A 27,431-nucleotide genomic window follows, 5' to 3' on the forward strand; every position below is an offset into this window, starting at 1 on the left:
GTACATCTTGGTAGTGACAGGCTGCGTATCCATGGTGTGAATCTCCTGTTCCTCCACATCCCTAAGCTGCTCTGCTGCAGTGAGATCTGGTGATTGTGGAGGCCATTTGAGGACAGTGAACTCATCGTCATGTAGGCAGTGTGTCATGTTGCCATCATAAAGGCCTGGACAATAATTGGGCAGGTTGTTTAAACAAGGCTCAGTTGGCACTCTCACACCAGCCACAGCTTGAACCCCAGTCTGAACTCAACCATGTAGAGCATGTCGACGCTACAATACAGTTGGCTGATTATATACTTGCATTAACATGCAGAGGAGCCTGTGCCTAATAAAGTGGCCATTTTAAATTTATAGTTAAAATATAATTTATATATGACACATAGAAGAAAAGGGATTTGCTTTGAATCAAAACAGTAGGTTGAACTTCTGCCTGCTGTCTGGTTTTAGTGTTTTTTTTTTTTTGTCCCATTAATAAACACGAGCCCCCCCCCTACACACTTAATGTGCCCCCGCCCCGTGCTCACATGTAATCTGCGCCTCTGCCTGATCAGCTTACACAAACACTGGCCTCCTCCGTTTCCTCCCTCTCTCCTCTCCTCCTTCATTTCCTCCCTCTCCTCTATTTTCTATGGGCGGAGAAACGGAAATGTGGGAGGTGTGTTTTCTCTCCGTGTTTCTTTCACGGAAGAGACGAGAGGCAAAGAAGCGCGCCTGACTCAAGGACGAAGCGGACCTACGGCGATAAGAATCAAAATAAACGGAGCACAGAGGAGCAGAAGGAGATCCGTGCGCAGCCGCAGAGGAGCGGAGGTTCGGCTGCAGCTGTCATGGGACTCTGCCCGTCCTCGTAGCGGAACCAGGCGACCCGCGGACCAGAGGGAGAACAGGCACCGGGAGCGGACATGGCCCACGTAGGCAACGGAGCGGCCGCAGAGGAGGAGGTGGGAGCCGGAGATCGCATTTAACGCACGCATTTCCACTGACATGTCCACAGTGCGTGATGTAACCAGTTATTTGTGATGATGTTCCCACTTTGATCTCATATACCTACATCACGTGGGCTACATCCACCAGGCTGTTGAGGGTGTTTTAGTCTTGCTCATCAGAGTTCTGGAAAGGACAGATTTTACACCTAAACTGTGAATATGATATCAGAAACTGGTTAGGCGTTAAAAACACACACCTTTGTTTGGCTGGAAAGCATAGACTGTATTAAAAGATGGCCACAGCTATGGCTTTGGCTTCAAAATTGGTGTTTTGGCCGCGACCATGCTGGATTTTTGCAGGGACCTAAAAGGGACGTGTTGGTAATAAAATGCTTTGAAAGGCACAAGCAGCACAAGGTTCAGCATCTCCAATTAGCTCGAGTGAAACCTAGCAAGCAGCCGTCATTAAAAACAGTGGCCACGCCCCCTAGCATTAATATAGTTTGAATAGGTGAGTTATATGAACATTTATAACCCTTTACAGTTGTTATGAAGGTCAAATTTAGCTGCACAGCTTTTTCTTTCAATTTCCACTGTATGTTTTAACATTAGAGTCTCACTTTTCTGAGCCAGCCTCTAGCTGACGTTAGAGGAACTGCAGTTTTTAGCACTACCTTTCTTTAGCTCTGAATGTTGATGTGCGTTAAAACACAAAAAAATAACCTACTGCTACTGTGCTGCTAGAGGAGAAAGCCTTATGTGGTATATGTGTTGGTAGCTAGATATGTGTACATATAGTGTGTTTTATCACTGTATAGTGGTACCATTTCTAAATAATGCAACATAAACGCGTAGTCCTTATCGGTTTCTGTCAGGTTTTCTCATCTTTTCACCACGCCTGTCTATATTTCTGTTGAAATCGACCTTACAAAGCCTCCTGTAGTATTTCAGTGAGACTTTCATTTTTTCCTATGTTTGTGCTTCTATAGTCACCACAGACTGTATCCATGGATGCAAAATGAACTCCCAACTGACCGTAAATAGATCCTAATCTATACAATTCTCCAAACATACAGTGCTGCACGCATGTAGGGCAGCTGAGTTACAGCAAAACCCATCATCACACCTATTCCAGATCCGTTTTATTTACAATGATTACTCACAGGGGAAAAAACAGTTTACTTTGAACTGAACTAAATGTGCCGCAGGCTGTGGGGAGTGAATTTGGACTTTGATTAAGTGGTAAAAGTAGAGGACAGGGGTGTGCACCAAAGGGCAATTCATTAATAAATATACAATGCAGCACAGTAACTTTTCATTTTATCTTGATCGCCATCCTTGAGCAATGTATGGGACCATAGATCTGTCATAATATGGGATTCTCACTGAGCTCTGGATGTATTTCCTCAGTTATGTGTAGAGCTGTGGAGGCAGCCTGCTCATTATTGGATTTATGTCTCAGCGCTAAGTGAGCTGATAGTATTGGTTCACGTGTCTGCATGTGTGCACAGCTTCATGTAAATGACAGCTCTGATTTCAGCCACAGGCTGACTCCTGCACTGTAAACACAGGAAATATCAGGTTTTTTTCTGCACTTTCACACCACCACATTCATTCAAATTCACATTCACATTCAAACTAGTGACAAGATAACATCAGTGAGCTGAGGAAGTCAAAATGTTCACAGTATGCTAACTTTGTCAGTGGTAACATGATGGGAACCGAGTTCCCAGGTTTAATTTTTAACCTTTGTTTTCACTAAAGCCAGTCCTCCACCCTGACCCTCCCTGGTTCACACTGTTCAAATGGGGAGTGTCGCAGTACAGCTGTAATGTAGAAGAGAGCTCATCAACTGGTTTGTCATGGTGTTAAAGGATATTTTGAGGTTTTCTAGTTTAGATGACAGGGTTCAGCAGGTCTGTATACTGGATATATGGCTGGGCTGTAGAGACCATCAGGTGTTCTTTGGAAGCAGCCATTCAAAATCATCTCCACAAGACACTAGACACAAAACCCAGCAATAGGCACAAAAGACCCCCAAAACAGAAACGGAACCAAAAGAAGTCTCCATAAACTCTTAAAATATCCTGAGAAAGTGGACCACCAAGAGAGCTGTCACTACTCGATCTGTACCGGAAACCCAATCCGTACCATGCATTTTCGACAGGCGTGTACTTCGAAGCATTTTACGATAGTTACAGGTCAGAGTATCTGTTAAGGCAGGGGTAGGGAACTCCAGGCCTCGAGAGCCGGTGTCCTGCAGGTTTTAGATGTGTCCTTGATCCAACACAGCTGATTTAAATGGCTAAATTACCTCCTCAACATGTCTTGAAGTTCTCCAGAGGCCTGGTAATGGACTAATCATTTGATTCAGGTGTGGTGACCCAGGGTGAGATCTAAAACCTGCAGGACACCGGCTCTTAAGGACTAACGTCCCCTACCCCTGTATTAAGGTGTTAACAATAATAGGTATCTCTTAAAATGTGTGCGATAATGAAACCTTTCTATATAATGTAGACAAAAACAAAGACAGTTATAAATCGGGTCTACAGGATCCGTCCCACGCATGTGCAGATGTTTTCTTATTCTTCTGTTTCATTTAATGGCAGTTTGTACAAGGATACCGCCACTTGCTGACCGAGCGAATGAACCCTATTGTAAACCGGAGTAGCGTCATTATTAGGGATGGGTATTGATAAGATTTTCACGATTCCGATTCCATTTTCGATTCTGTTTAACGATTCGATTCTTTATCGATTCTTTTTTTTTTAAAAAGGAGAACACTAAGGTCGATTATCTTAGAACTTTGTTTTATATCTTCTCTTTGAACAAGATAGAAATTGAGGAGTAACATGGCCTTACAAACCCAACAGTGAGATCTTAAGAGATCCAGCCTACGGCTCTTCAATGGGGTGTCACAGGGTCCCCAGGAAAAAAAATGTAAATGTAAAATAATAAAATAAATATTCGTCTGCAGCAATAACAAAGTATAACATAAATTGTTCTGTGGCAATTACACAAGAATATCCAGTAATGTCCCTGCCTACAATTAAACACATTCACTTACCGAAAATCGGGAACATCTGCTGTGGCAGCCTTTGACCACAAACTTAGTCACTGCTCGGTGACATTTTTCTATCCTGGCCTGAAAGGAGACGCTACCGGTAGACTGCAGCGAGAACTGCCAGCATCTGAGCCAGACTCTGTCTCTCTCATCATGGTCACCTAAATGCACAGTAATGGCAGGTTTTGTAATAAGGCAGATCGCGCTAACATAATATGCACTGTTAGTTGATTATTTACCTGCCGCATTAACGGGAGAGGACGTGCAAACGTTACCGCTGCTGCTGGGTTGAGATTCACGAGTCCAGAGCGGAATTAAAAACACGACATTCATTTAAGGTCATCGTGTGTTTTGTGAGCAAATGCTTTTGCATATTTGTAGTGTTTCCTCCCTTAAATGAAATATCTACTTTGCAAGTATTGCAAGTTGCCCTGTTGTCATCCGTTCTCGTAAAGTATAACCAAGCTTTTGAGCATTTGAGCCGCTTAGGCGCCGTGTTTCCTGCCAGGTAAATGACGCTCCGCAACGTGGTGACGCCATTCGGGGCGACTGGAATCGATAAGGGAATCGTTTGTTAAAATGGCAAACAATTCCAAGGAATTGAAACAGTGGGAACCGGTTCTCAACAAGAACCGGTTTTCGATACCCATCCCTAGTCATTATAAACGTGTGTTAAACTTGATTTAGTGATAGAGTGTGTTCATGCTTGTCTGTGAGGAGAGGATTGTTGGAATAGTGATGATGATGTTCGCTATCACTGTCAATTGTCAGTAAACACTTAATCTGGCTGATGAATCTTCACGTGACACATTACTAAGTCAGTATTGTTAAGTCTGTAATTAGGCGCCATTCTTCTTATTTTACGGCGCTGTTGTTCAATCGGGGAACGCTCTCTGTTGAGTAGAAAAGCACGACTTTGTTTGTATACGGATTATCCATTGTTTAAATGTCTCGGGCAGTCGAAAAGGAGGCAGAGCTGTTGAGAAATGCTAGGAGCTAACTGGGCGCTAACCGTGCCATTCAAATACATTAACCGTCACAATGTTGGCAAAGAGAGGAAGTGACGTAAGATTCACGCATCATGGTACACATCGGGTTTCCGGTACAGATCGGGTAGTGACAAGCGCTAAAGCATGCCAAGGGGGCTGAAGGGCCATCGGGATATTTTTTGAAACTCTGTACTAACTTCTATTTAGAGATGTTTCAGGGTTTCGTCAAGTTGCTATGTGAAGAGAATTGGAGACGTCTAGGAGTTCAGTTCAGCGCACACACTAAAGAAAGATTTTTATGAGGACTTTCACTTATTTGCAAGTTTGGGTATCTGCAAGGACTTCAGCAAAACTAAAAATCCAGGGGGATTTTAGTAGGATATTTATAGGTCCATGGCTCTTAAGCTCCCTTAAAACTACTTGTTTTGCTACCAGATGAACTTAGCAAGCAGGACACCCAATTAGCCTCCATAAAGCCTTTTTACCTGTTTGTCTCTGAAGAGGTGTCAAGGATTCAGATGGAAATGACCATTTTCCATGATAGACCCGCTGCAGACATTAAGGTTGATGACATGGGTTGGTTTTTTCTGTTAAGGCCCTCTTGCGTCACACCTCAGCCAGTCATTTCCTCATTTCAGCTGACAAATGCTCCTGTGTTCGACTCCTTCAGCCTTGACTCATCCTAATACAGAGGAATTCAGCTGACTTTCGCTCAGCTCTAAATAATGTGAGGCGAGCTGTTTTTATTTAAAAAACACTCAGTGCAAGGGTATTGCCTCTGCTCAGACTGAAACTACTAATCATGTCAGTTTTGGCATGTTTGCTGTGACATTTGACTGTCTGTGAATCCAGGATCTTAAGTTCATCCTACCATGCAGTGCACACACCCAAAGGCGCGACAGGAATGTGAGCAACGCCAAGAAAACACAGATCAGCTCAGTCTTATAGAATATAATGCACACCTTTCTCACAGCCAGTTAGGAAGCCTGACTGCTGAAGCCCTCCTCAGACAACACAGAGGCTTTTTTTTTTTTTACAGATACTCACAAAGTGGATAATTTAATTTATGCTTATTTAATTGAAGCAGTAGGTTGTTCAGAGAGCAGATTTTAGGAATCCCAGAGGTGAGTTTGGCAATAATGCAGGACCAGGAGGAAACACAAATCCCTTTGGAGTTGTGTGTTCCTCTGGTGGTACTATGAGAAAAAGGGAGGGTTCAAACATGGGTAAAAAAAAATGGGAGTAAAAGTGGGAGAATTCAAAAAGAATAATTACAAAATACCAAAAAATGACGAAATATAATTCAGATTCACTAGTTTATATGAAATGTATTAATTTGTTATTAATGGCATCTGGTAAGCCTAAGTACACCTCAGATCCCGTAGTGGTTTGCAACCAGTTCAGTTTGCAGGATGTGGTTAAGAAAACACACTCTCTGTCTGCTTTCTGTTCCCCATGTGAGGTCAGAGGTCAGGGAAGATCATTGTTAATGCCAGGTGTCACAGATTTGGTTCTGGAGGATGTAAGGGAGGTCCGAGGCTCCGATGGGGCTGTGAGGACGCTCCATAGGCGCTCCTCGAGTGCAGCCGGGTTATTTGTGCGTTGGGTAATCGGACACAAGTTGCAGGCTTTGACTAATTGATGAGGAAGCTGCTGCAGTCACAGGAGACGCGTCTCTGACTTTGACCTCTCCTGCTCTGTAACATCAAACAGAAGTGACGCAGATTTTTCCGAAAAATCTGGTTTTTGTTTGATTGTAAATATCAGAAAATCCCAACATGATTAAAGTCACCATTACATCTTAATAAAGTCAAACAGTGAATAGAAAGATAAAAATATTCAATGACTTTTATATCTCGATTGTTTCAAACGTGTTCAGAAATCCTGTGTCGTCCTATCGTTGAAGTTTAGTCTGTTTGTGTCTCTCTGTGTTAGTGTTGTGTTACTTTGTAGTTACGTTTTGGTTGTGTTTTTGTTCCTGTTTTTTTACCTTTTATAGTCGTTTTGTGCCCATTTTTGTAGATTTCTTTACCATCTTTTTGGTTTTCTTCCTTTGTTCATTTCATGCTTTTGTGATCCCTTGTGCTTTTTGATACTTGTTTTAATTATTTGTGTAGCCATTTAGTGTCTAGTTGTGGTTATTTTCAGTGTTTAAGGCTTTCTGTCTTTTTTTTGTCTCTTTGTGTTTGCTTTGTGTGTTTGCAATACGCTGGTATCTGGTCTGCTGGTATTAGTTTGACTTCTTTAACTACCAAAGTATAACAGGAATAAAAAGCTATAAAATAAAATGATGCAACTTCTAAATGAGCTTTTAAACTCAGTTTTTTATGGGTTGTTTAGATGTACTGGATCATATTTCTTCCAAATTGATCCCAGCCTATAACAATAACAATATTTTTTCTCTTTATGGTCGAAAAATTAATATTTAATGGTTAATCTAAATATAGTTGTTAAAAAAGCCACTGCTGCCTGTCTGGATGCCTGGGCGTAGCCACGTTTCTCAGGTATGATATGGTGGGTTAGGTTTAATGACTTTCACGATTATTAGGCTGTAAAACTGGCGATGACTCAAACCTCTTTAATACACTAAATGGTTGTATGTTCCTCATCTGTAGTCTCTGTTTTCTACAAAGCTATCTGGCCCAAGAGAGTTGCAGCTATAACGGCTTCAACTTTTCTAGGAAGTCTTTCCACAAGCCTCAGGAGTGTGTTTTTACCGTTCTTCCAGAAACATATTGTGAGATCAGACTGTCTAAGGAGCTTGGAAAGAAAAGCGTCTGGACTTCTTTAAGTTGCTTGAAGATGTTTCACCTCTCATCCGAGAAGCTTCTTCAGTTCTAAGGTCCCAGATTTAAACCCAGTGGGAGTTTCCCCTCAAAGAGGGACAAAGGACCCCCTGATGATCCTCTACCTAATCACATAGTCACAGTCTCCACTATAAGTCATCCCAAAGGTGTTAACACAAGCAAATCTGAAAGTATTTCAAGAAAACTAAATCTTGAGTAAGATTAGCTGATTCATCCAAATGCTAGGGGCTGATAATGTAACTTAGCTTTCTGCTTTAAATAACTTTATCAGCTGTAGTTACAACAGTGGTTCCCAAACTTTTTTTGCTAGGCCCCCCTTTGTTTTACAAGAAAAATATTTCAAAAAAGGCCTCTCTGTGCAAAATGGGTTTAAAAACATAAACAGCTGTGGGATACTGTTTGTCCGTGATTTGAACCGAGGGAACAAATCGTGGCAGGATCAGCCTGATGTTATTTGTATCCAGCTGTGACTTTACTGTATAAAGAGCTAACATCTCCAAAATGTCAGGAGTAGTTAATCATTACAACAAGTGTTTGTGAACTAAAAATCAAGAATGTGGGATACTGTTTGTCTGTGATTTGGAGAGCCCAGTCCGTGCTCCCGACGCAGGGGAAACCAATCCTGCAGGGGAGACCTACCTCGGCACTTGTGCAGGTGAAACCAAAGAGAAGATTTGCTTCACCATATTTTCTAGTCTTTGGCTTGGAAGATAGTTTGTTTGGAAACATATTCAGCGATGCTTCACCTCCTGCTTTGCGTTTCTGTGGGCGCCCCGTGCTAGCAGTGTCCAAGCGTTGTTGTTTCTTTTTTTGCTTTTTTTCCCCCCATTTCATCCCCCCCCCCCCCCCCCCCCCCCCCCCCCCCCAGCCCCACACTTTGGCAAGGTCTGAGTTACAACATAACCAGGTCTTATTCACTGTGATCGCTAGCTGTTCCTTAGCCATGAATGTCGCAAACAGATCAAAACATTGACAGAGCGAGAGGGGAATGCCACACGGAGCATCTGCTGGAATGAAAAGAGTTAGGAAGCAACGTCTGTTTGGATTCACACATTTTTACTTTTGGACTTTTCCAGTTTTGTGAAAATATTCTGTTGACTGCAGCCGGCCTCCTCCTCCTCCATCATCTGCTACATTTTCTCCACCTCACTTTCAAACAGAGAAAAACTTGCACATAAAATAACACACGGTCCATAATTCAGCCAATAAAAACTTTCTACATACTCTGATCATTTTGTCAGTTTTTTACCTCATTTTGATTTCATCTTTCTACATTATACATACATACTTTTTTACCTTATTTTGATTGGGGTTTTCCTCTTTTTGGGGGTTATTTTACATTGTTTGCTGACATTTTGCTTCTTGCTGCTTTGCTGCTTGCTTACATTTGCTTTAATTCTTTTTGTGGGAATTTTGTTTCTTTTTGATGGCATTTTACGTGTTTCTGTTAGTTTTTTGGATATTTTTCTTTGCATCTATGTTTGTGGGAATTATGCTCTTTCTGATAGCATCGTTTCTGTTTTTTGTGGGCCTTTTATGTCTTTTTGATTGTGTTTGATCTTTTTTTTAATGTACTTTTAATCATTTTTAGTTTCTCCATTATTTCATTTCTTTTTCTGGTTGGTTTTTGGCCTCTGTCATGTTTGTATTTGTTGTGTGTGGTTAGTTTTGTCTCTTGGGCATTGGAGGTAATTGATTCTCTTTGTGGGGTTTTGTTTTTAACTTAAAAAGAAACTTTTTACAAATGTTACTTCTGAAGGGATTATGTCTCGTATTTTAGTAATTTTCTGCCTCCTATTATTCTTCTGTGTTCTGTCCTGTGTCTCGTTTTCCATTGTTTTCATTTAAAGGCCTCTCTCTCAGGGTAAAAGACACACACAGGGCTGTAGTGAGTTATGTAAACATGTCAGAAAAATCAGACTTGAAGCTGTTGCCTGCAGGAAGAGTCACTCCGTAGAGTTTGTAATTCTTGTAAAAACCATTTTTAACCTTCAGGGATGCTGACACTCAGCACATGTTAATGTCCTTTATTTGCTCCTGTGCACATGTCTGATCGACACGTCTGATATACTTGCATTACTTTGTTGTTTCATTAAAAATTCTACCGTTAAATTTAAATGAGTCAAAGCGTGAAATGTGGTGGTTCATGGTTATTTTCTTTTTTACTCGTGTATATATTTTAATTTTTTTTCTACTTTTTGTGCTAATCCCGTCTTACTTATTCCAGTCTTTCTTTTTCTTTTATTATCGATGTTTGCTTGTCCATGATTTTGACTTTTTCTCTTTTTTTGATTTTGTTTTTTTCTTTTATTCTATATTTTTAGTTTTTTCTGGTTGTCAGTTCTGATTATGTATTTTTTGAGGCCTTCATTATTTTCAGTAATGTGTTTTTGTGCTGTTTTTTTTTTTTTTTGTTGCGGTTTGCTTGCAATAAGAACTTTTTCTGCCTCTTTGTTGATGTTTTATTTTTTGTTCTTGTGAATTTATTTAAATTTATTTTTCTTTCTTGTCAATTTGTTTCTTTGAAGCCATTTGAACTCTCAGTAAATATGCCCTCAAAACAACATAAAATAACCCCCAAAAAGAGGAAAACCACAATCAAAATGAGGTAAAACACTGGCAAAATGAACAGATCCACTTTTAAAGTCTTTTTGTACTCATTTTTATTTTTTCACCTTTGTAGTAATTTTTGTTTCTGCTGAATGTTTTCGTGATTATTTTGATACTTTGTATTTATATTGCTTTTAAGTCTTTCTAGCTGTTTTGCTTTTTTGTGGTTGTTTCTGTGAGTGTGTCTTTAAACTCATTTGTTGCTTAACTTCTTGTGTCTTTTCTTAGTACTTGCACGTTAGGCAGGCCTCTTCTCTTTCTGAGTTTAAAACGCTTCTTAAAACATATTAAGAGGTTAACTCAATTTGTTTTAACATATTTTATCTTATTTTTTTATTTTACTTTTACTTTGCTTGTGCTATTTGAACAGCACTTTGTGAACCCTGGTTTTATGTGAAAGTGCTTTATAAATAAAGGTGGTATGGTACTTTATTGAAGTTTAGCACTTTTATTTATTTGTTTATTTATAGGTATTTTCTTCATGTCTCTAATTCCTGCTTTTTTCTTTTACATACCTTGTCTGTTTACTAGTCTTGCTTCTTTTTGGGGTGTTTTTGTGTCTCTGTATATTTGTTTTCACTTCTTTATGTTGTCACTTTTTGTTCTTTTCTCTTTCCAAGGCTTTTTTCCACATTTCTATGATATTTTTGTGTTCTTATTAACTCACAATGATTCACTTTTTGGTTCTTTTCTTTTATATCTTTTTGATTTAAATATATGTTTTGTGGTTAGATGGGTCACAGTGCTCCAATGTGGAGCAGTGAGAAGCTGCTGCCAGCAGGCAGAGTTACTTTACAGCGCTGACTGCAGCTGCACCCTATTATGTAAGGAGCCACTGTGTAGCTATTATTAGCCTGCTGCTGACATGCTGTGTAAATGTTACTTATGTAGTGTGGACACAAATCTGTTTACACCATTACGCACATATATGAATCCTTATATTTCATAGTTGAGACCTCTGAAGTGTTGCAGTCGTGCTTACACGTGTAGATGTGTGTAAAAGTGTTTTTGGATTTATGCTAGAAATATTGTCTTTCAAACATCTGGAGTTTCGAACCTAATTCTAGGGTTCAGGTCTTAGCATTAAGCAATGGGCAGCAGTTCCTCTAACAGCAATCTTCCCTGAATCGCTGACTGCATTGAAATGAATGGAAAACCTTGAATTAGCCTAATGAATTAATGCTCTGCAGCATGATTGTTATTACTCATGTTAAGCCATGTATGACCCTTGTGACCCTTATTAGCACTGCAGGTATTTACTAAAATATAAAACACAAATTCCAGACTTCAGAGAAACCATCTTACACTGAATGATGGAAACGCTCTCAACTATTCATATTTTAATTTCTATGGCTGCTTTCTCGGGGCTGTAACACTTTACAGCATAGTAACTGAAAAGTATAGGAATATAGGGCATTCTTGGAACACGCCCCGCAAACGCTGAAAAGTCTCAGTAACACAAACAAACGAAAAACCTGAAATTTAGGAATAATCCAGGCACTCTCGAATAGCCCTGGGAGGTCCATAAAACTGACACACTATTCCCCCAAAACTGGAATAACTCTGAAATTTGTGCAAAATTGTGAAAAGGCAGAAAAATTGCAAAAAGTTTGAAAAGCTCTTACAATTGTCAGAATATTTATCATAAGTCCTGTATTCCCTTGATTACTCAGGAATAAATCTCAAAGGCTTTTTAAGAGGAAGCCCTGAATTGTGACAACTCGAGAAGTCACTGATAACAATTTGGAAAATCCAGACACCTTAAGCTTCGAAAACTCTTGAATAACTCTCAAAAAGTAGTGTCTGAAAGGTTAAAAATAAAAAAAACTGGAATAAATTTACAAGACCCAAAAAATAAATAAATAAAAATTAAATAGAACATTGCCTGGATAGTCGGAAATAACTTCATTCTACACTAAAATTTTAAAGCACTTCGATTAAACGCAAACTAAAATTACTTAACAGTCAAAAGACTCTGGTATTATTTTATAGGATATAATTCAGACTGAAACCTGATGGATTCTTTACATCACTTTGAAGAATGAGATAAAAATGGTTTTCTTTTTGTTCCCAGCGTGTGTGGCGGTGAATGAATAGTTCGTGGTTCAGTTCTGAAATGACTCCGATGGTTTCACAGAGCCCTCGAGTAGGTCAGAGTCATGGCGGCGTGGTTCAGGATTCGGGTCATGTAGCCTTCCAGTAATTCCCGAGCAGTGCAAACTTGTTGCTGATTACACACATTGTACAAATGAAATGTGGTGCTTTAGAATCGCGTCAAATCAGACGTCTCACAGGCCTTTCTGTCACCTGGAGGAGGATGCTGAGAACTAAACTCTGTGTTTGTGTGTGTTTCAGGACAGCTTCGAAGATGCCTTTGATCGGATACCTGCGTGAGTACACACACACACACCTGCAGCGCACAGACTGAGTGTGTGTGTGAGCATCGTTTCCTGTGTATCTTTCACTTTTAGTCACGCTCTGTGCTGACTGCTGGTTCTGCCTTTGTGTAGGGCGGGTAGCATGGATCTGCAGACTGCCATCCAGGAGACTCAGTGTGCTCTCAACCTGGTCCTCAACAACAAGTTTTCTCAAGCCCTGGATCTCCTCAAACCATGGTAACCACAGCAGTCGTTACCTCGCGCTGCTTCGTTACACCTCTCGCTTTCTCTAGTGTCTTCTGGAGTCGTAGCTCCCTGTTATTAATGACTGCTGCTGTGCGCAGGTGGAGGGACAGCATGTACCACGCTCTGGGATACAGCAGCATCCTGGTGATGCAGGCGACCATGACCTTTGAGCACAGAGACATCCAGACTGCCATGGCAACCATCAAGGAGGCGTTGCACACCTGTCAGAGGTGAGAGGCAGGAAAACATGGTCTTCTTCCTGTTTATAGCCTTAATGTTTCTGGGCGAGGAAGCTTTTCAGTCCATTCACAACATGTAATAACGTAATGAAACAAACTGCGGTACGACCACTGTGGCTGCAAAAAGATTTCTGAGGCTGAAAAGTCTGGAAAAAGTGACTCATCCTTGAGCCCTGAATTGTCCAGAATAATAAAGAAAATCAGCAGCAGATAATTTCATTTTCTTCTCCAATTCTGGCGCTGAATCAGAGATTGTGTGTGCGCAGTGGCACTGCAGTGAGTAACTGTATGAATGGTGACCGGGCTGTGTGGCTGCATCATAATGGGCACGTTCAAGTCTGAAAAGTGAAGCCAGTGCTGAAGTGCCTTAAATACACATTCCTGTTCGCGGCCTGCAGGAAGCAATAGCTGTGGTTTCAGAATAACATGCAGCTTAAAGAACTCTGACAGAGCAGTACGCTTGCTGTGTGGCTTCTGAAAACACTTTCCCAATGAACTTATGGGCTTCAGTTATTAGTTTCAGGTCATATTAAATAAAAAATGTATCCATTTTGTAATTTTTTGTTCATTCTAAGTTTCATGAAGGAGAATTATCGAATATCTACTCACTGGCTGTTGATTTGACAAGTTGTTATCTAGATTGTCAGGCAGCCAGTCCCGAACACCAAGAAGTTCAAGGTGAAAACGCTAATCTAATCTAATCTATCTCCGTCTTTTAAGCCATTTATGATATTAGACAGCGGTCCCCAACCCCCGGGCCACAGACCGGTACCGGTCCGTGAGTCATCTGGCACTGGGCCGCGAGAGTTGAGGCTCGGGTGTGAAATTTATGGTTTTTATTGGTTTTTCTCGTTGTTTTTTTAGCGTTATTATTGTTAACTCTGTTTCCCTGGGTCTTTTCCCATGTGTTATGAATAAATCTTCCTTTTTTGTACCGGTACTGGTTTTATTTTGTTGTATTTATCCGCAACACCTAAAAGGCCGGTCCGTGAAAATATTGTCGGACATAAAAGGGTCCGTGGCGCGAAAAAGGTTGGAGACCGCTGATATTAGATATTCTAGAATATTATATATACCGTAGCTTTGTGTTCCAAAAATGAGGGAGAAAAAATATGATTTCAAAAAGCTATATCACAATCACAATCTATATCAAGCAATCCTGTCTCTTTAGGGGAAAGGGAAAATGATCCTCATAGTGTTACAAAAAAACACTCAACAAAGGTTCAGTAAATGGGAATACCCACAGGAGGTTTTTCTACTAATTGTTTTATTGCAATTTTATACTTTATATACTTTTAGTTCTTCATCTCAAAGTCTCTTTCAAATGAGAACAATTAGGCCCCCATGCACAACAACGTTTAATGTCATCTCAAACTGCAACAGTAGAGACTGGTTAAATATGAGATTTAACGTCTCCTCATTGTTTCTCTAGGTTCAGGAAGAAGAACTCGATGGTCGGATCTCTGTCCGGGCTGATCAGCAAGCAGTCTAACCTGCAGGAAGGTTTGTAAACACATGCCCGCACATCACTCCACTGACGTCTACAGAAAGTGAAGAAAATTTAGAGAGCTGGAAGTCAGTGTGCTGCATTGGTGTGTTTGCAGGAGAGATGCACGCAGAGCTTTGCTACGCTGAATGTCTGCTGCAGAAAGCAACGCTGACGTTTGTACAGGTCAGAAATGCTGTCTGCCTTTAACTTCACCTGTGTGCCTGCTCACGTATTTGCTTTCGTTTCATATATATTTCATACGTAACCTTAGTTGAAAGCCCCTTTAAAGCGCAGTTCCCGCAGTGGCTGCTAAATGTTCCTCGTGTGAATGTGTAACAACATTAAAAGGCAGAGAACCTGAAGTACAGACGCTTTGAGTGTTAAATTAAAGATTAAAAATTGCTTCCTCATCAATCATAGCTTGACGCCAGCATTAATGAAGGGTGATTCAGGACACATGATGGGTCGTCCACTGTTTTTCAGGTTGGGTTCAGTTAAACCTTCTGGTTTGAGTTGTTGCCACTGTGATGCCTTTTGTAACCTCGAGCTGAGTGTTTTCACCATCGAAAATGGATGTGATGATGAGTGAGCACTGGCTTCACTTTACACACTCGGAAACTGCATCTTTTATAGTGTGTGTGGTTAGAAGCCATTTAGGATTTGAGCCAGAATCATGACTCATGAGTAGCTTCTGGTAAGACTAATAATAAGGCTGTTTAATTATATATTATATCTATATTTCCTTTTTCTAGGATGAGAACATGATCAGTTTCATCAAAGGAGGGATCAAGATTCGGACCAGCTACCAAATCTACAAGTGAGTGAATGATCTATGGAGGAAATGAAACATTTTAAATGTATTTTAGTAGAAATATCATTGTTAACATGATTGTTATGTATTCAATAGGGACTGTCAGAATGTGCTCAATGCCACTCAAGACGTGGCCGGCCAATCAGATTCATTTAGACAGTTCGAGGGTGGAGTCAAGCTGGGCATTGGCTCTTTCAACCTGGTGAGTTGTTGTTTTTTTAATCCACAGGAGTCAGTTAATGTAGGTAAGTTTAATGCTGGTTTAATCTGCCGTAATTAGGACGATGCCGTCTCGCTCAGAATAAAGCACATCCAGTGTCCATCTTTTTTTCTCCACTGGATCATCAGGCCAGAGGGTCAAACTTTTACGGATCCAAAAAAAGGCCAATGTAAATGCTTTCTGTATTGTATATTTATCTATATTATTACTTTAATCTACAAGAAATCTACAAATTTTCTTTATTATGGATGGAAGCAGCTAAAACGTCCACACAGTGCAGCTGATGAAGCACGTTGGTTGGCATTTTAATGTGAAAGTACAGATAAAAGAAAAATATTAGTGAGAGTCCTATAAACCTATGAACGGCTTCATATACTTCATGTGTCCTTACACTAATTTTTTCATTAATCGAGTCAGAATCGTCACTTTTCAGTTAAACACCTCCTTTTAAGCTCTTAAGATTAACGAGAGTCCATTTCAGCCAGTTTGTTTCACAGCTGAACTGGTCGTTGGACGCACCATCACTGGCCCCACATCCTTTCTTTTTTTTACATCAATCCACAGGTTATATTGAATCTGGCACATAATGGTTCATTGAAAGCACATTTTTGTTGATTTTATTGAATGATTGATTTTAGGGAAATCTTTTTGTCTTCCAGATGTTGTCTCTCCTCCCTCAGAGAATTTTGAGGTTGTTGGAGTTTATCGGGTTCTCAGGAAACAGGGTGAGTACAAGCTCTGTTTAAAATAACATTTTAAAAACCCACTATAGGCTACACAGACAAAATCATACTGTTTCTCTATCTGTCTGCAGGGCTTTGGTTTGTCCCAGTTGAGAGAGGGAGCTTCCAGCCACAGTTTGCGGTCAATCCTCTGTGTTCTGACTCTGCTCTTCTACCACACATACGTCTCACTCATACTGGGTAGGAAACACTTTAATGTTGTTTTTTTTTTTTGGGGGGGGGGGGGTTCAGTCTTGGTAGAGAAACCTCAGCTTCACCATCTTAATCTGGCTTCAAATGTCCGACCACAAAGGCCTAAATAAAGCCAGAAGCATCTTCTGCTGCTTAGCAGATTAGGCAGTGAATGTTGTTGTGTTCTCTTTGATCAGGAACTGCAGAGGGGAACCTGGTGGAAGCTGAAGCTCTGCTGGAGCCATACCAACAGAAATACCCCAAAGTAAGTAAACCGCAAACAGTCGTCTAAGTAAACTAGGCCGTAACTAAATAAACATCATGTTTGTTTTTTCTTTTAGGGCTCCATAATCCTCTTCTACTCTGCTCGCATTGCCGCGCTGCGAGGAAACTTTGAGAAGGTTTGTCCCTGTGTTTTCAGACCCTCAGTGCCAAAGTCCAAATGAAAACTAGACGTTTCAGCGCAAGGATTTCAGCACATTTATCAGCTAAACAAAGAAGTAAAATTGTTCTCTGTTCTACTTTATGTGGAATTAAAATGAAGTTAATAGAAGTCTTTCCCCTTTCACTGGTTTTTCCCATCCCTCTGCACTTCCTTTACAAACCTGAACAGCAGGTCTAAGTGTTCTGTGTTTCTTTTAGGCTCGGGCCAAGTACGAGGAGTGTGTGAGCAGCCAGCAGGAGTGGAAGCAGATTCACCACTTGTGTTACTGGGAGCTCATGTGGACTCACTCGTACCAGCAGGAGTGGGAACAGGCGTACCAATATGCTGACTTGCTGTGCAAGGAGAGTCGCTGGTCCAAGGTAAGCTCAGAATAAAAACAGATGTGTTTCATATATCAGGCACAGAAATGGAACCATAAAAGTCCGTGATAGTTCAATATAAAACCTGCTCTCTGCAGGCTATCTATGTTTACCAGAAGGCAGCCATTTTAAGCATGATGTCAGAGGAGGAGCTGAAGAAGACGGGGGAGAATGTTGTGGAGCTCTTCAGGTCAGCCGGTTTTTTACATGTATTTTTTAAACACCCTGAGCTGAATCGACCTATGTGAAGTAGGTAGAGCCGAGCTATGTTTAAGGCCAGGATTAGCAGTAAGACAGTGTGTGTGTGTGTGTGTGTGTAGGCAGGTGGAGGGGCTGAAACAGCGCCTGGCTGGGAAGTCCATTCCAACGGAGAAATTTGCAGTGAGGAAGTCCAGGCGTTACAAAGCTGCTAACCCCATCCCCCTGGTCATCCCTTTGCTGGTACACAAACATTCACATGCACATAATAAACTCACTACTTTGAGAGTGGTTAGTTGAGTGTGATGAACTCTGAATGAGCTGGTAGTGAAGTATAACGCACAATTGTTGTCTCTTTTAGGAGATGATGTATGTGTGGAATGGTTTCACCATCGTCGGAAAGCGAGCCGACTGTGCCGAGTCCCTGCTGGTAACCATAGAGAAGGCAGAGGAGCAGCTTCGCAATGACCCCAGTGAGCTCAACACTGCACCTCTGCTATTAGCACTACTGCTAACACTGTGTGCTGCCAATAGTATCTCATGAGAGTAAAACAGGCGTTCCACAGGGTTCTGTCCTGGGCCTGCTTCTATTTTGCTCATGTTAGTGATTTCAAGTCTGCATGTAAGCAGCTGATATTAGTATTCATGCATCTACACTGATTAAAACTTCTGAGACATCACAAAACTGTGCACATGGAGTCGGCTATAAGATGTTACCACAGCTGTTTTGTTAAGAATCTAATTACATTTAAGTCTTCGATAAAGCTTGGGTATTTTACACTCATTTGACACATTTTGTTGGAGCCTTTTTTGCTTTGAGAACTTCCTTAATTCTTTGTGTTAATGATTGAACAAGGGGTTCGAAAGAGTCTTCAGAAAATTCAGACCTTGTTGACATGATAGCTCCACACAGTTTGACAGATTTGTTAGCTTCACATCCATGATTTGAAACTGCTGTTGGACTACATCTCAAAGGTGCTCTATTGAAGAGATCTGTGAGAGAGCTGGTTACTGTGGAGGCCATTTGAATACAGTAAGCTCATTATTACAGTTAGGCCATTTATACTTGGATTTTTTTACCTGTTTACTGAAACATGTTCTAAATACATTTATATACAAACAATGTGTAAACTCTGCTGTCCACATTCAAATTGGATGAAGGGTTTATGAGGTGTGGGCAGTTCCTTCACTATGTCATTAAACGTTGAGCAGATAAAAGGCCTGGAGTTGATTTGAGGTGTGGTGCTTGCATTTGGTTAAAGGAGCCCTCCATGTAGGTGAAACAAGCCGCCCTGAATCTGCAAAAACAGAAACAACCCATCTGAGAAATTTTTACAATATTAGGAGTGGCAAAAGTCTGGTACATCCTGAGAAAGAAAGGTGAACTCAGCAATGCAAAAAGACCTGGACATCCACGGAAGACAACAGTGGTGGATGATCACAGAATCGTTTCCTTGCTAAAGACAAACCCCTTCACAACAGCCAAACACGTCAACATTCTCCAGGAGTTGATATCCAAATCTACCATGAAGAGAAGACTGCGTGAAAGTAAATACAGAGGGTTCACTGCAAGGTGCAAGCCACTTATAAGCCTCAAGAATAGGATGGCTAGATTGAATTTTGCTAAAACATTTCTAAAAAAAAACCAGCACAGTTCTGGAAAAACATTTATTGGACAGATGAAACCAAAACCAACCTCTACCAGAATGATGGTGAGAAAAATACTACGGAGGAGTGGAACAGGTCATGATCCAAAGCACACCACATCATCTGTAGAACACGGCGGACACAGTGTGATGTCTTGGGCGTGCGTGGCTACAGGTGGCACTGGGACACCAGTGTTTAATGATGATGTGACACAGGACAGAAGCAGCTGAAGGAATATGAGATGTTAAGAAACATACTGTCTGCACATATTCAGCGAAATGTAGTCACATTGATTGGGCGGCGTTTCATAATGCAGATGGACAATGACTTAAAACATACAGCCAAAAAACAGCTGGTGTATTCCAGGAGCTAAATATGTTTAAGTCTCCATTCTGAATCCTTTTATCTCAGAAGGCGTTAGGTTGTCATGTAAGGTTATTACTGCTGAATAATTACTGGCTAATGAAAGGTTAGGAGCTTATGTAAATCTATGTCTAACAGTCCATCTCTCATTCAGATCCGTCAGAGTTTCACACAGATGACAGCTGTCTGGTCCAGATGTTGAAGGGACTCTGCCTGAAGCACCTGGGCAGGTTACTGCAGGCTGAGCTGTGCTTCACACAGGTGCTCTCCAGGTAACACAAGCACAGATAAGAACACAAAAGCATGCCGACGACCTTGTTTAGGCAGTTAATGCTGTGGTTTACCTTCTGAAAATAAAGATAATGCTTTAATGGGCTTTACTTTCAGTGAGGGTCGGATCAGATATGATCACTACTTGATTCCTTTCACCCTTTATGAGTTGGGTCTGCTGTATAAACAACAGGGAGACTTCCTCAAGGCCACCACATACATCGAGAACGCCAAGTAAGTTCTGCTTAAACACTCTTTATAAGCCATTCCTAAACAGACTGCTCTAACTCTGTAATGTGAAAATCTGCAGCGCCCCCAAACTTTCAGTCTTATCTGTGCTGATCACACAAACAGAAAATGAAGCATTTCCTGTTTATTTTCATTACTTCTGCCACCTGACAGCCATGCCTCCATTTATATATAATTTATAATTTATTTAATTCATTGGATTAATTGGATTTGTCTAAAATGTACATATTTAATGGCAATTCTACTGTAACCCCAATTAGAGCATGTGTTGGGATGCTGGTAAAAAGTTTCATAAAAACTAAATGTAATCATTGGAAATCTTATAAACACACGTTTATGAGACACACAAAAAAATAAATAAATTTGAAGGCATCAAAATATCTCAAAAAAGTTGGAATAGAAATGGAAATATGAAATAATTATATTGTATTGTCCTTAACATTTTAGATAGCATTACAAATGAATTACAAGAAATAACTATTTCACTTCTTTTATTCTTTTTATTTTATTTTAAATGACTTCCCAAGTCTCACCTGAAGTACCTTAATACCCCACCAGGGAGCTACAGCGTACAGTTTGGGAGTCGCTGCTCTTTAGATACCTTTAAATGAACACACACACACACACACACACACACACACACACACACACACACACACACACACACACACTTATATTCTATTCATTTTCATTCGGAGAAAACGAAAATGCTAGAAAATGCTACGTCCAGATGAACAGAATCAACTTTTAGAGATTTACTTACCTGGATGATTGAGCATGCATCAAGACACTTCATAGTGTGCTTGTTGTGAAAACATTAAAGGATGCTACAGTGGAAATTTGCAACCATAACTCGAGCTGCGCAGACAGGAAAAACAGCATTGTTTATGTGGCACTAAATGCACGAGTGAGGTATTTACAGTGGTTTAGAAAAAAATACTAACCAAACAAAACATTTCTGCGCAGGCAGGATTGCGAAACGCGTGTTTATTTGAGATTCTGATTGTGTGTCATCATCAGGACGAACTACAAGGACTACTCCATGGAGTCCAGACTGCACTTCAGGATCCACGCAGCCCTTAACAGCCTCAAAGGATCACCTGCCGGCACCCCATAATACACAAAAACATGAGTCAGACTGCAGCTGTTTGTTTAGCTGGAGTGAAGAAAGAAGTGGAGGTGTGTTTGGGTTTTAAGAGGACACCTCCACCTGGGTTTTTTTTTTCCTCTGAATTATGTTTTACATTTTTTATTTATTTTTCTGCAGTTTGGAAAGATTGGATTATAATTACTTGCACATGCACTTCTTCTACCAGTTAAAATAGAGATTTCACTGGTAGAGCAATGGTTCAATCAGTGCAGGTTTATCTGTAACTTAAAAACTGATACAGGCTCTTTTTGAGTCCATACGGCTCTTTCACTCAGAGGCACTTTGCATAGGAGAACAACTATGAAGTCTTTCATAGCTAATATCTGATTGGACTGCTGCACTTTTTCATGTAAAAGCACAAGATAAAAAAACTAGCAATTATATGTCAGCCCACAGGAGAGACTCAGTCACTGACAAATCGTCTTGGAAATCCAGTCACCAAGTTCTCTTTTGCAGCTCTGTGTTAGCTTCCTTGCATTTCTCTGTCTGAATGGGCCCAAAATATAAATCTGTTGTTTATGATTTCAGTTATTTATCGTGGAAGACATGATTTTCTTTTTTTTTGTTTATGAATCATAAACAGGAAGTGATGTGCAAACCACTAAAGATGAATACTAGAACACACTGTTCATCTTTAGCAGTTTGCACGTTCTTTGCCTTTTTCTTTTCCTACATGCCACACATGCACGCGACGCACAAGTGTGTCCGTGCATAAGCAATCACAGCCTTCTCACCGACTGTGGCTTAAACAGGAAACACTGATACGGTGTAGTACACTCCTTCCAAGCTCGCACAGACTGGGCAATATGCAGATTTAAAAGAACAACGCAGTAATGGCTGTAAACGCACACATTTAACAGCAATACAAACAAATTTGTGCTGTTAGTAAGTTCTGAGTTATTCTGTCGGTACGTCAGAGTCCACGTTCTATGTCTCAAACGCAGGGCTGCTTTGGTGGTGCTGATCGTCTCTTAGAAGCCTGAAATAAAAAGCTCAAAAACAAAACAATCTATCAGGTAAAAACATCTACAACATAACAGATGCATTAAGTTTCTTCTTTGTTGTTCCTTGAGTTAAAAAAATCCTTGAATGGTGCTTTTATACAGCCCTTCAGTTCATCCTGTATCTGAAACACGTAATATTAGATTTTTATGTCTTTTCTTCTAGACTTCTCGGATCGGAGTTACCTGTCATAATAGTCGTTTTGGACGTTACAAACAAAAAACTAAATTAACCAGTGTAGGTGTATCAATTCAGAGAAATGAATCACTTCCCACTTAGCTCCATCTTCTGATGCCATGTGGAACTGTTACTTTCTAGTTAAGGCACGCTAGTCTGGTGTTGAAAGATCATCCAAAGACAGTCCCCTGGAAATACCTAAGAATAATTGAATTAAAGAAAACAGCAAGGTATGAACCAAACCATGGACTGATTACTTGCTACACCCCTTTTAAGTGTTTTGGCCTCAAACATTAATCACAGTACCACTAATACATATCCTAAAACCAGATTTCTCTTGAGATCAACATTAAGCAACCTCAGATACAAAACTCCCAATCTTACTAGTATAGCTAATATTTAAATGGACATAGAATATAATGTGGAATTACTGCTTACTTTGAAATCTGCATTTATACTTACCTTTTTTTTTGCCACTAAACTCGAACCTCAGTCTTTCGTAAACACTGGATTGAAAATACATTATTTATGGTAAAGCAGTAAAACGTAACCGGTCAAACAAAGTTAAGCATAAATAGTTTATAAAACAAAAACTAACGACCCTTAACATTTTTTTTAATTCAAAGTGAGCTAGCTAATAAATTAACTAATATTTTGAATAAATAAGTTAATATATAACTGATTACTTTGAAGTATATATTGTCACTTGTGATTGTTTTACCTTTGATGATCTTCAAATTGAGTCAGTGCTGGTGGTCAAAGGCTAACTGCAATATTTCAGCATCAATTGCAATATTGTCCAAAATTACTGTGTTTGAAATATGTGCAATACATTTTTAAAGCCATAATTCTCGTTGCCTTAGACTGAGATTAAGTTGCCCTGAAAATCATGCTAGCCCTGGCACAAGCGGCAACCTGATTTGGTATAAAGTGTGAGTTAATGATTACTCGGCTAAAGAAATGTAGTTCTTTACCTGCTCAAAGAGATGATTTCTTCATACTGAAGCAGCTCTGCCTTTGGGAAATATTTGCATAACCAAGCCGTCCCTCACTCCATGATTGCTCAACGGTCTGTTGGGAGAAAACACCAAGACTAAAGGCTTTACGTTAATTCTAGTCGACGTTCTTGATGATTACAGCTTTGGTTATGATCACACATGTTCTGGAAGATGTCTGTTTGTTTGTTTCTTTGTTTATGTTGTGTTGCTTTCTGTTAAATAACATAAATTATGTAGATCTACAGTGTACATGAAGAGCAACTTTAGTGTCTAATCATGTACAGATGAATCAGGATAAGCACAATCTATACCTAAACAAGATTTTATTATTATTATTATTATTATTATTATTATTATTATGTGCTGTGTGTTAACACATCAGATAATTACTCAGTTCTCAGAGGACAGTAAAGGACAGTTTATCCCTAAAATGTTGTAAGCTTAACTTAAAATGTCTGAAAAACTGTACACTAATGCTCGTCAAAGTAAGCACATCTTTGCTTCCATTTTAAACATAAGTGTGATGGACCCGCTTGAGTTGTACTTGAATAAATGACAATTAGCCTTCTCCATTTCATGAATGTATCAACCTAAAGACCAAATTCTCCACATGTGTCTTGCTGGATGTGTGTTTTGATTTGATTTTATTTGACGTGTTTTCTGTGCCTGTATGTTTTTGGATGTGATTTTTCTTCATGTCTTTGTGTGATCTGAAACTTTGCTTCCAAACTACGTAATTTGCCAACATTCACTGATATTATTATTAATAACAGTCCAGTAAAAGACCACAGTCATCTGTCGAAAAAAGTTGTAGCAATGAAAATGCTTAAGTCCCAGTTTTGTCCTGTGAGTATACTGCAATGTTATTCCTACCTAAAATTTCAGCTAGAAAGACTTAAGACATCTGACTCTGTGAGGATTATTAAAAATGATCAGGTAGTTTTAAAAAGATATTCTGTGTCTCTTTGTGCAATAAAATGTTGCTTTAACGATGCTAGATGCAATTTTAGCATTGCACTCATCAGTAGTTCCTTCTTGCTAGTTTTCCCAAAATTGCAGCTCCATTTCTTGGTTAGCCAAAGCTGCCATGCAGAACTGACTCAGCACAGGAAGTAAGGAAGTAAAATAATGCAACTAATAATAGTGATAAAATAATCCTGGAAGCAGAATTACAAAGTTGTGTTATTCCTTTATTTAAGATTTACTAAAGCAAGGTTTCTCTGTTCTGCATAAAAAAAGGTAAAATGTTATTAAATGTATGCACAATGGCAGGGCCTCGCTTTTATGTGAGATTTAAAACCTGCTAACAAGCAGATGGTTAATTTTAATTAAATGTTGTATCTTTAGGTACTTTGTTATTACCAATCTGTTCCAAAATCAGATCACAGGTTTCTATTTTTTTTAATTTGAATCTCAAAACAACAACAAAAAATACCAAAGACGACAGTCTCACCGCCGTTAATTTGTATCAACGAGCTATGAGCCAAAAATGTATCTTACCATGGTGTGCACTGGGTCCTTAAAAAATATGTGGACAAATGAACAACAAAAGAAATGGTAGGCCTAAAAACCAACTACAGCAGTATCTGAAAGTCAACATAAATCAGTGATCAACAAGATAAATAATAATAGAATAATAGGTAGATAACATACGGCAGTGGAGGCATTTTTTAAGCCAGTTAGAAGGTGATTTACATCAATCACCAAAACAAAGTCACTGCTTTGTGTTTATAAAATGTTCACCTTTTATTGCCACAACCTTTCTTCATAGAAGGCTTTGGGCCATATTTTCATTTAGTAGCTTAATTCAGTGCCTCTGTGTTTAATCTGTACATGTTTTTCTGTTCTTTATAAGTTCAAACTGCTTTTGCTTTTTTGTTTTTCCCATATACAACGTGTTGCTGCATGTGTTTTATGGCTGGAGGAGAGATTAGAGGCTTTCTGATTAGATGTGGTGATACACGTGGCACAATAAAATGAAAACAGAAGAATATTACTCCTTTTAAATTATATTGTGTTTTTATTTATTACTAGTATGTATGTTGGTATGTGGATGAGTGTGCCGGTGAGTCACTGTTTTATGTTTGTGTTATGAAGAGAACATGTCCTTTCTAGCAAACAGACACATAAACAATTACTCTGAACTAAAGAGGAAAATAATAACTGAATATGAATATGAGCTGAATATAGTGTTTTTGTATCTCTGGCTTCATAATTTGATAGAAAAATTAAACCCTGATTAAAAAACATAGAGACCCACCTTTTTTTATCTTCATAAATAAGATGTTAATTAAATGGTGTTTGAAATGGTTTATTTGGATAATACTAAGGATTTGAAGTCACATGACAATTATTTTGCTATTTTGAACAGGTCATGTAGGGTTAAGTGAGTAGGACCTTAGTCACACAGGACTGGAGCTCTGGTAACCACCTGTCACCAGGGAAAAATACAACTGGTTGGTTAAAGCCTTACAATTCCTTGGTTAGTTAATGGATTGCTGCAGTCACTCCAGTTTGATGGAAAACACCAACTTGTCTGCAAACACCATTTGTTCTCAGCTGCTGCACTGAGGCGTTTCTTTTATTTTGAAGGCTAATATTCTCCGTTTCTGGTTTGCGTTGCACTTTTAAAGTTTTACTACTCCTCAGTGGTCAGCTGGCACGTTCCTGCAGAAGTCAGCTTCTTCCATCCAAACTATGGACAACTGTGGCAATCTGCTAGCAGTCAAAGCAAGGAGAGGTTTTTGGTGTAACGCCCTCTTCATGAATGCAAACTTCAGGTGGTTCTGATCACGTTCAGTATGGTGGATAACTCTGTGCACATGTGACATCACAGCAGAAACCTCATTAAGACAAATATTATTGAGGCTCTTAAAAAAGAATAGAAATACATTTGTATTTAGTGCTTTTTATTGTTCGGTTTAACCCAGCAGCTTTTGAAATGTCTCACTGAAAATGTGCTGATGGTTTGCTAGAAGACAAATGTTTGCTGTTATGTGTACTGTGTAGTAAATGTTTATTGCATGTGTTTATAGTGTAAATATACTGTCGATGTTACTATGTTGGAAATGTGTTCAACACATTTTAAAAGCCATAATTTTTTTGCTAGTTGCCTTAAATTCACAAATAAAAAGCTTCTTCCTTCCTGTCATCGCCAATGATGCAGTAAAGACTGAAAATACACATCAACCAAAACATTTACATCTTTTTTGGGAACAGTAATAAATTTGTATTTTTAGTTGTACATTTTTATTCTAATGTCATAATTTGGTAACTATCTTCTGAAAAACTTCTCTGAGTTCTCTCATGAATATGAATGGTTCTGGAGATCCTTACTGTCCTCGGTTTGACTTGATTGCAAAATGTAGAGTCATTGTACATTAAAGTAAAACCAAAGACCAACAGACAGCTGGTGAATGTAACATCCACCTGACAAAAAGGATTCTAAGGTGAACATTAAAGTGAGTGAATATTAAACTCACAGCAGAAGTTACCGTGACACAAAAACAGTTTGAGCCTCTCTCTGTGGTTTTCTCCATAATAATAAACATGATCCTCCATTTGGATCATATCATGGTTTTATATCAGAGACTCCATAATGGTTAATGTGATGTTGACCCATGAACCTTTCACGGAGTCAGAGTTTCTGTTTCACTCATGTTGAACTTGTGTTGGTGTGGACTGTGACTATGGGCCCTTTAAAGAAACAGTTCACATTTCAACAGTAACACAACATTACTAACAGAAGTTGGAGTCACATTACAAATCCTGTTTAGATGACATAAAGACAAAACTTCTCTTCATGGCGACATGTTTCATTATGTAAAGGCACTTCTTCAGTTTGAGGTATGTCACGACAGCAAATTCAAAAGTGTTAAAT

The 27,431-nt window shown here is 39.4% G+C and overlaps 1 protein-coding gene across 1 annotated transcript; it reads left to right on the plus strand.

Annotated features, from left to right (window-relative positions):
- Positions 1-613: 613 nt before the first annotated feature.
- ttc39b (tetratricopeptide repeat domain 39B) lies at positions 614-25,547 on the plus strand. The gene is made up of 19 exons (XM_082527522.1): positions 614-941; positions 12,752-12,786; positions 12,907-13,011; positions 13,119-13,250; positions 14,692-14,762; positions 14,864-14,931; positions 15,501-15,565; positions 15,656-15,761; positions 16,439-16,504; positions 16,594-16,702; positions 16,891-16,958; positions 17,035-17,094; positions 17,336-17,497; positions 17,596-17,687; positions 17,818-17,938; positions 18,057-18,168; positions 19,860-19,977; positions 20,093-20,209; positions 21,245-25,547. Exons 1-19 carry the CDS (start codon positions 903-905, stop codon positions 21,339-21,341), a joined length of 1,743 nt encoding a protein of 580 aa, XP_082383648.1. The 5' UTR covers positions 614-902; the 3' UTR covers positions 21,342-25,547.
- Positions 25,548-27,431: the final 1,884 nt, after the last annotated feature.

This window comes from Aulonocara stuartgranti (assembly GCF_965226115.1).
Source record: "Aulonocara stuartgranti genome assembly, chromosome: 3".
NCBI lineage: Eukaryota > Metazoa > Chordata > Actinopteri > Cichliformes > Cichlidae > Aulonocara > Aulonocara stuartgranti.

Bases quoted from the DNA above. Each gene is read 5' to 3' on its own strand.
- ttc39b (XM_082527522.1), top strand. From the start codon at position 903: ATGGCCCACGTAGGCAACGGAGCGGCCGCAGAGGAGGAG. The intron at 13,012-13,118 runs GTAACCACAGCA...TGCTGTGCGCAG, and splicing joins CTGGATCTCCTCAAACCATG to GTGGAGGGACAGCATGTACC. The intron at 14,932-15,500 runs GTCAGAAATGCT...TCCTTTTTCTAG, and splicing joins CAACGCTGACGTTTGTACAG to GATGAGAACATGATCAGTTT.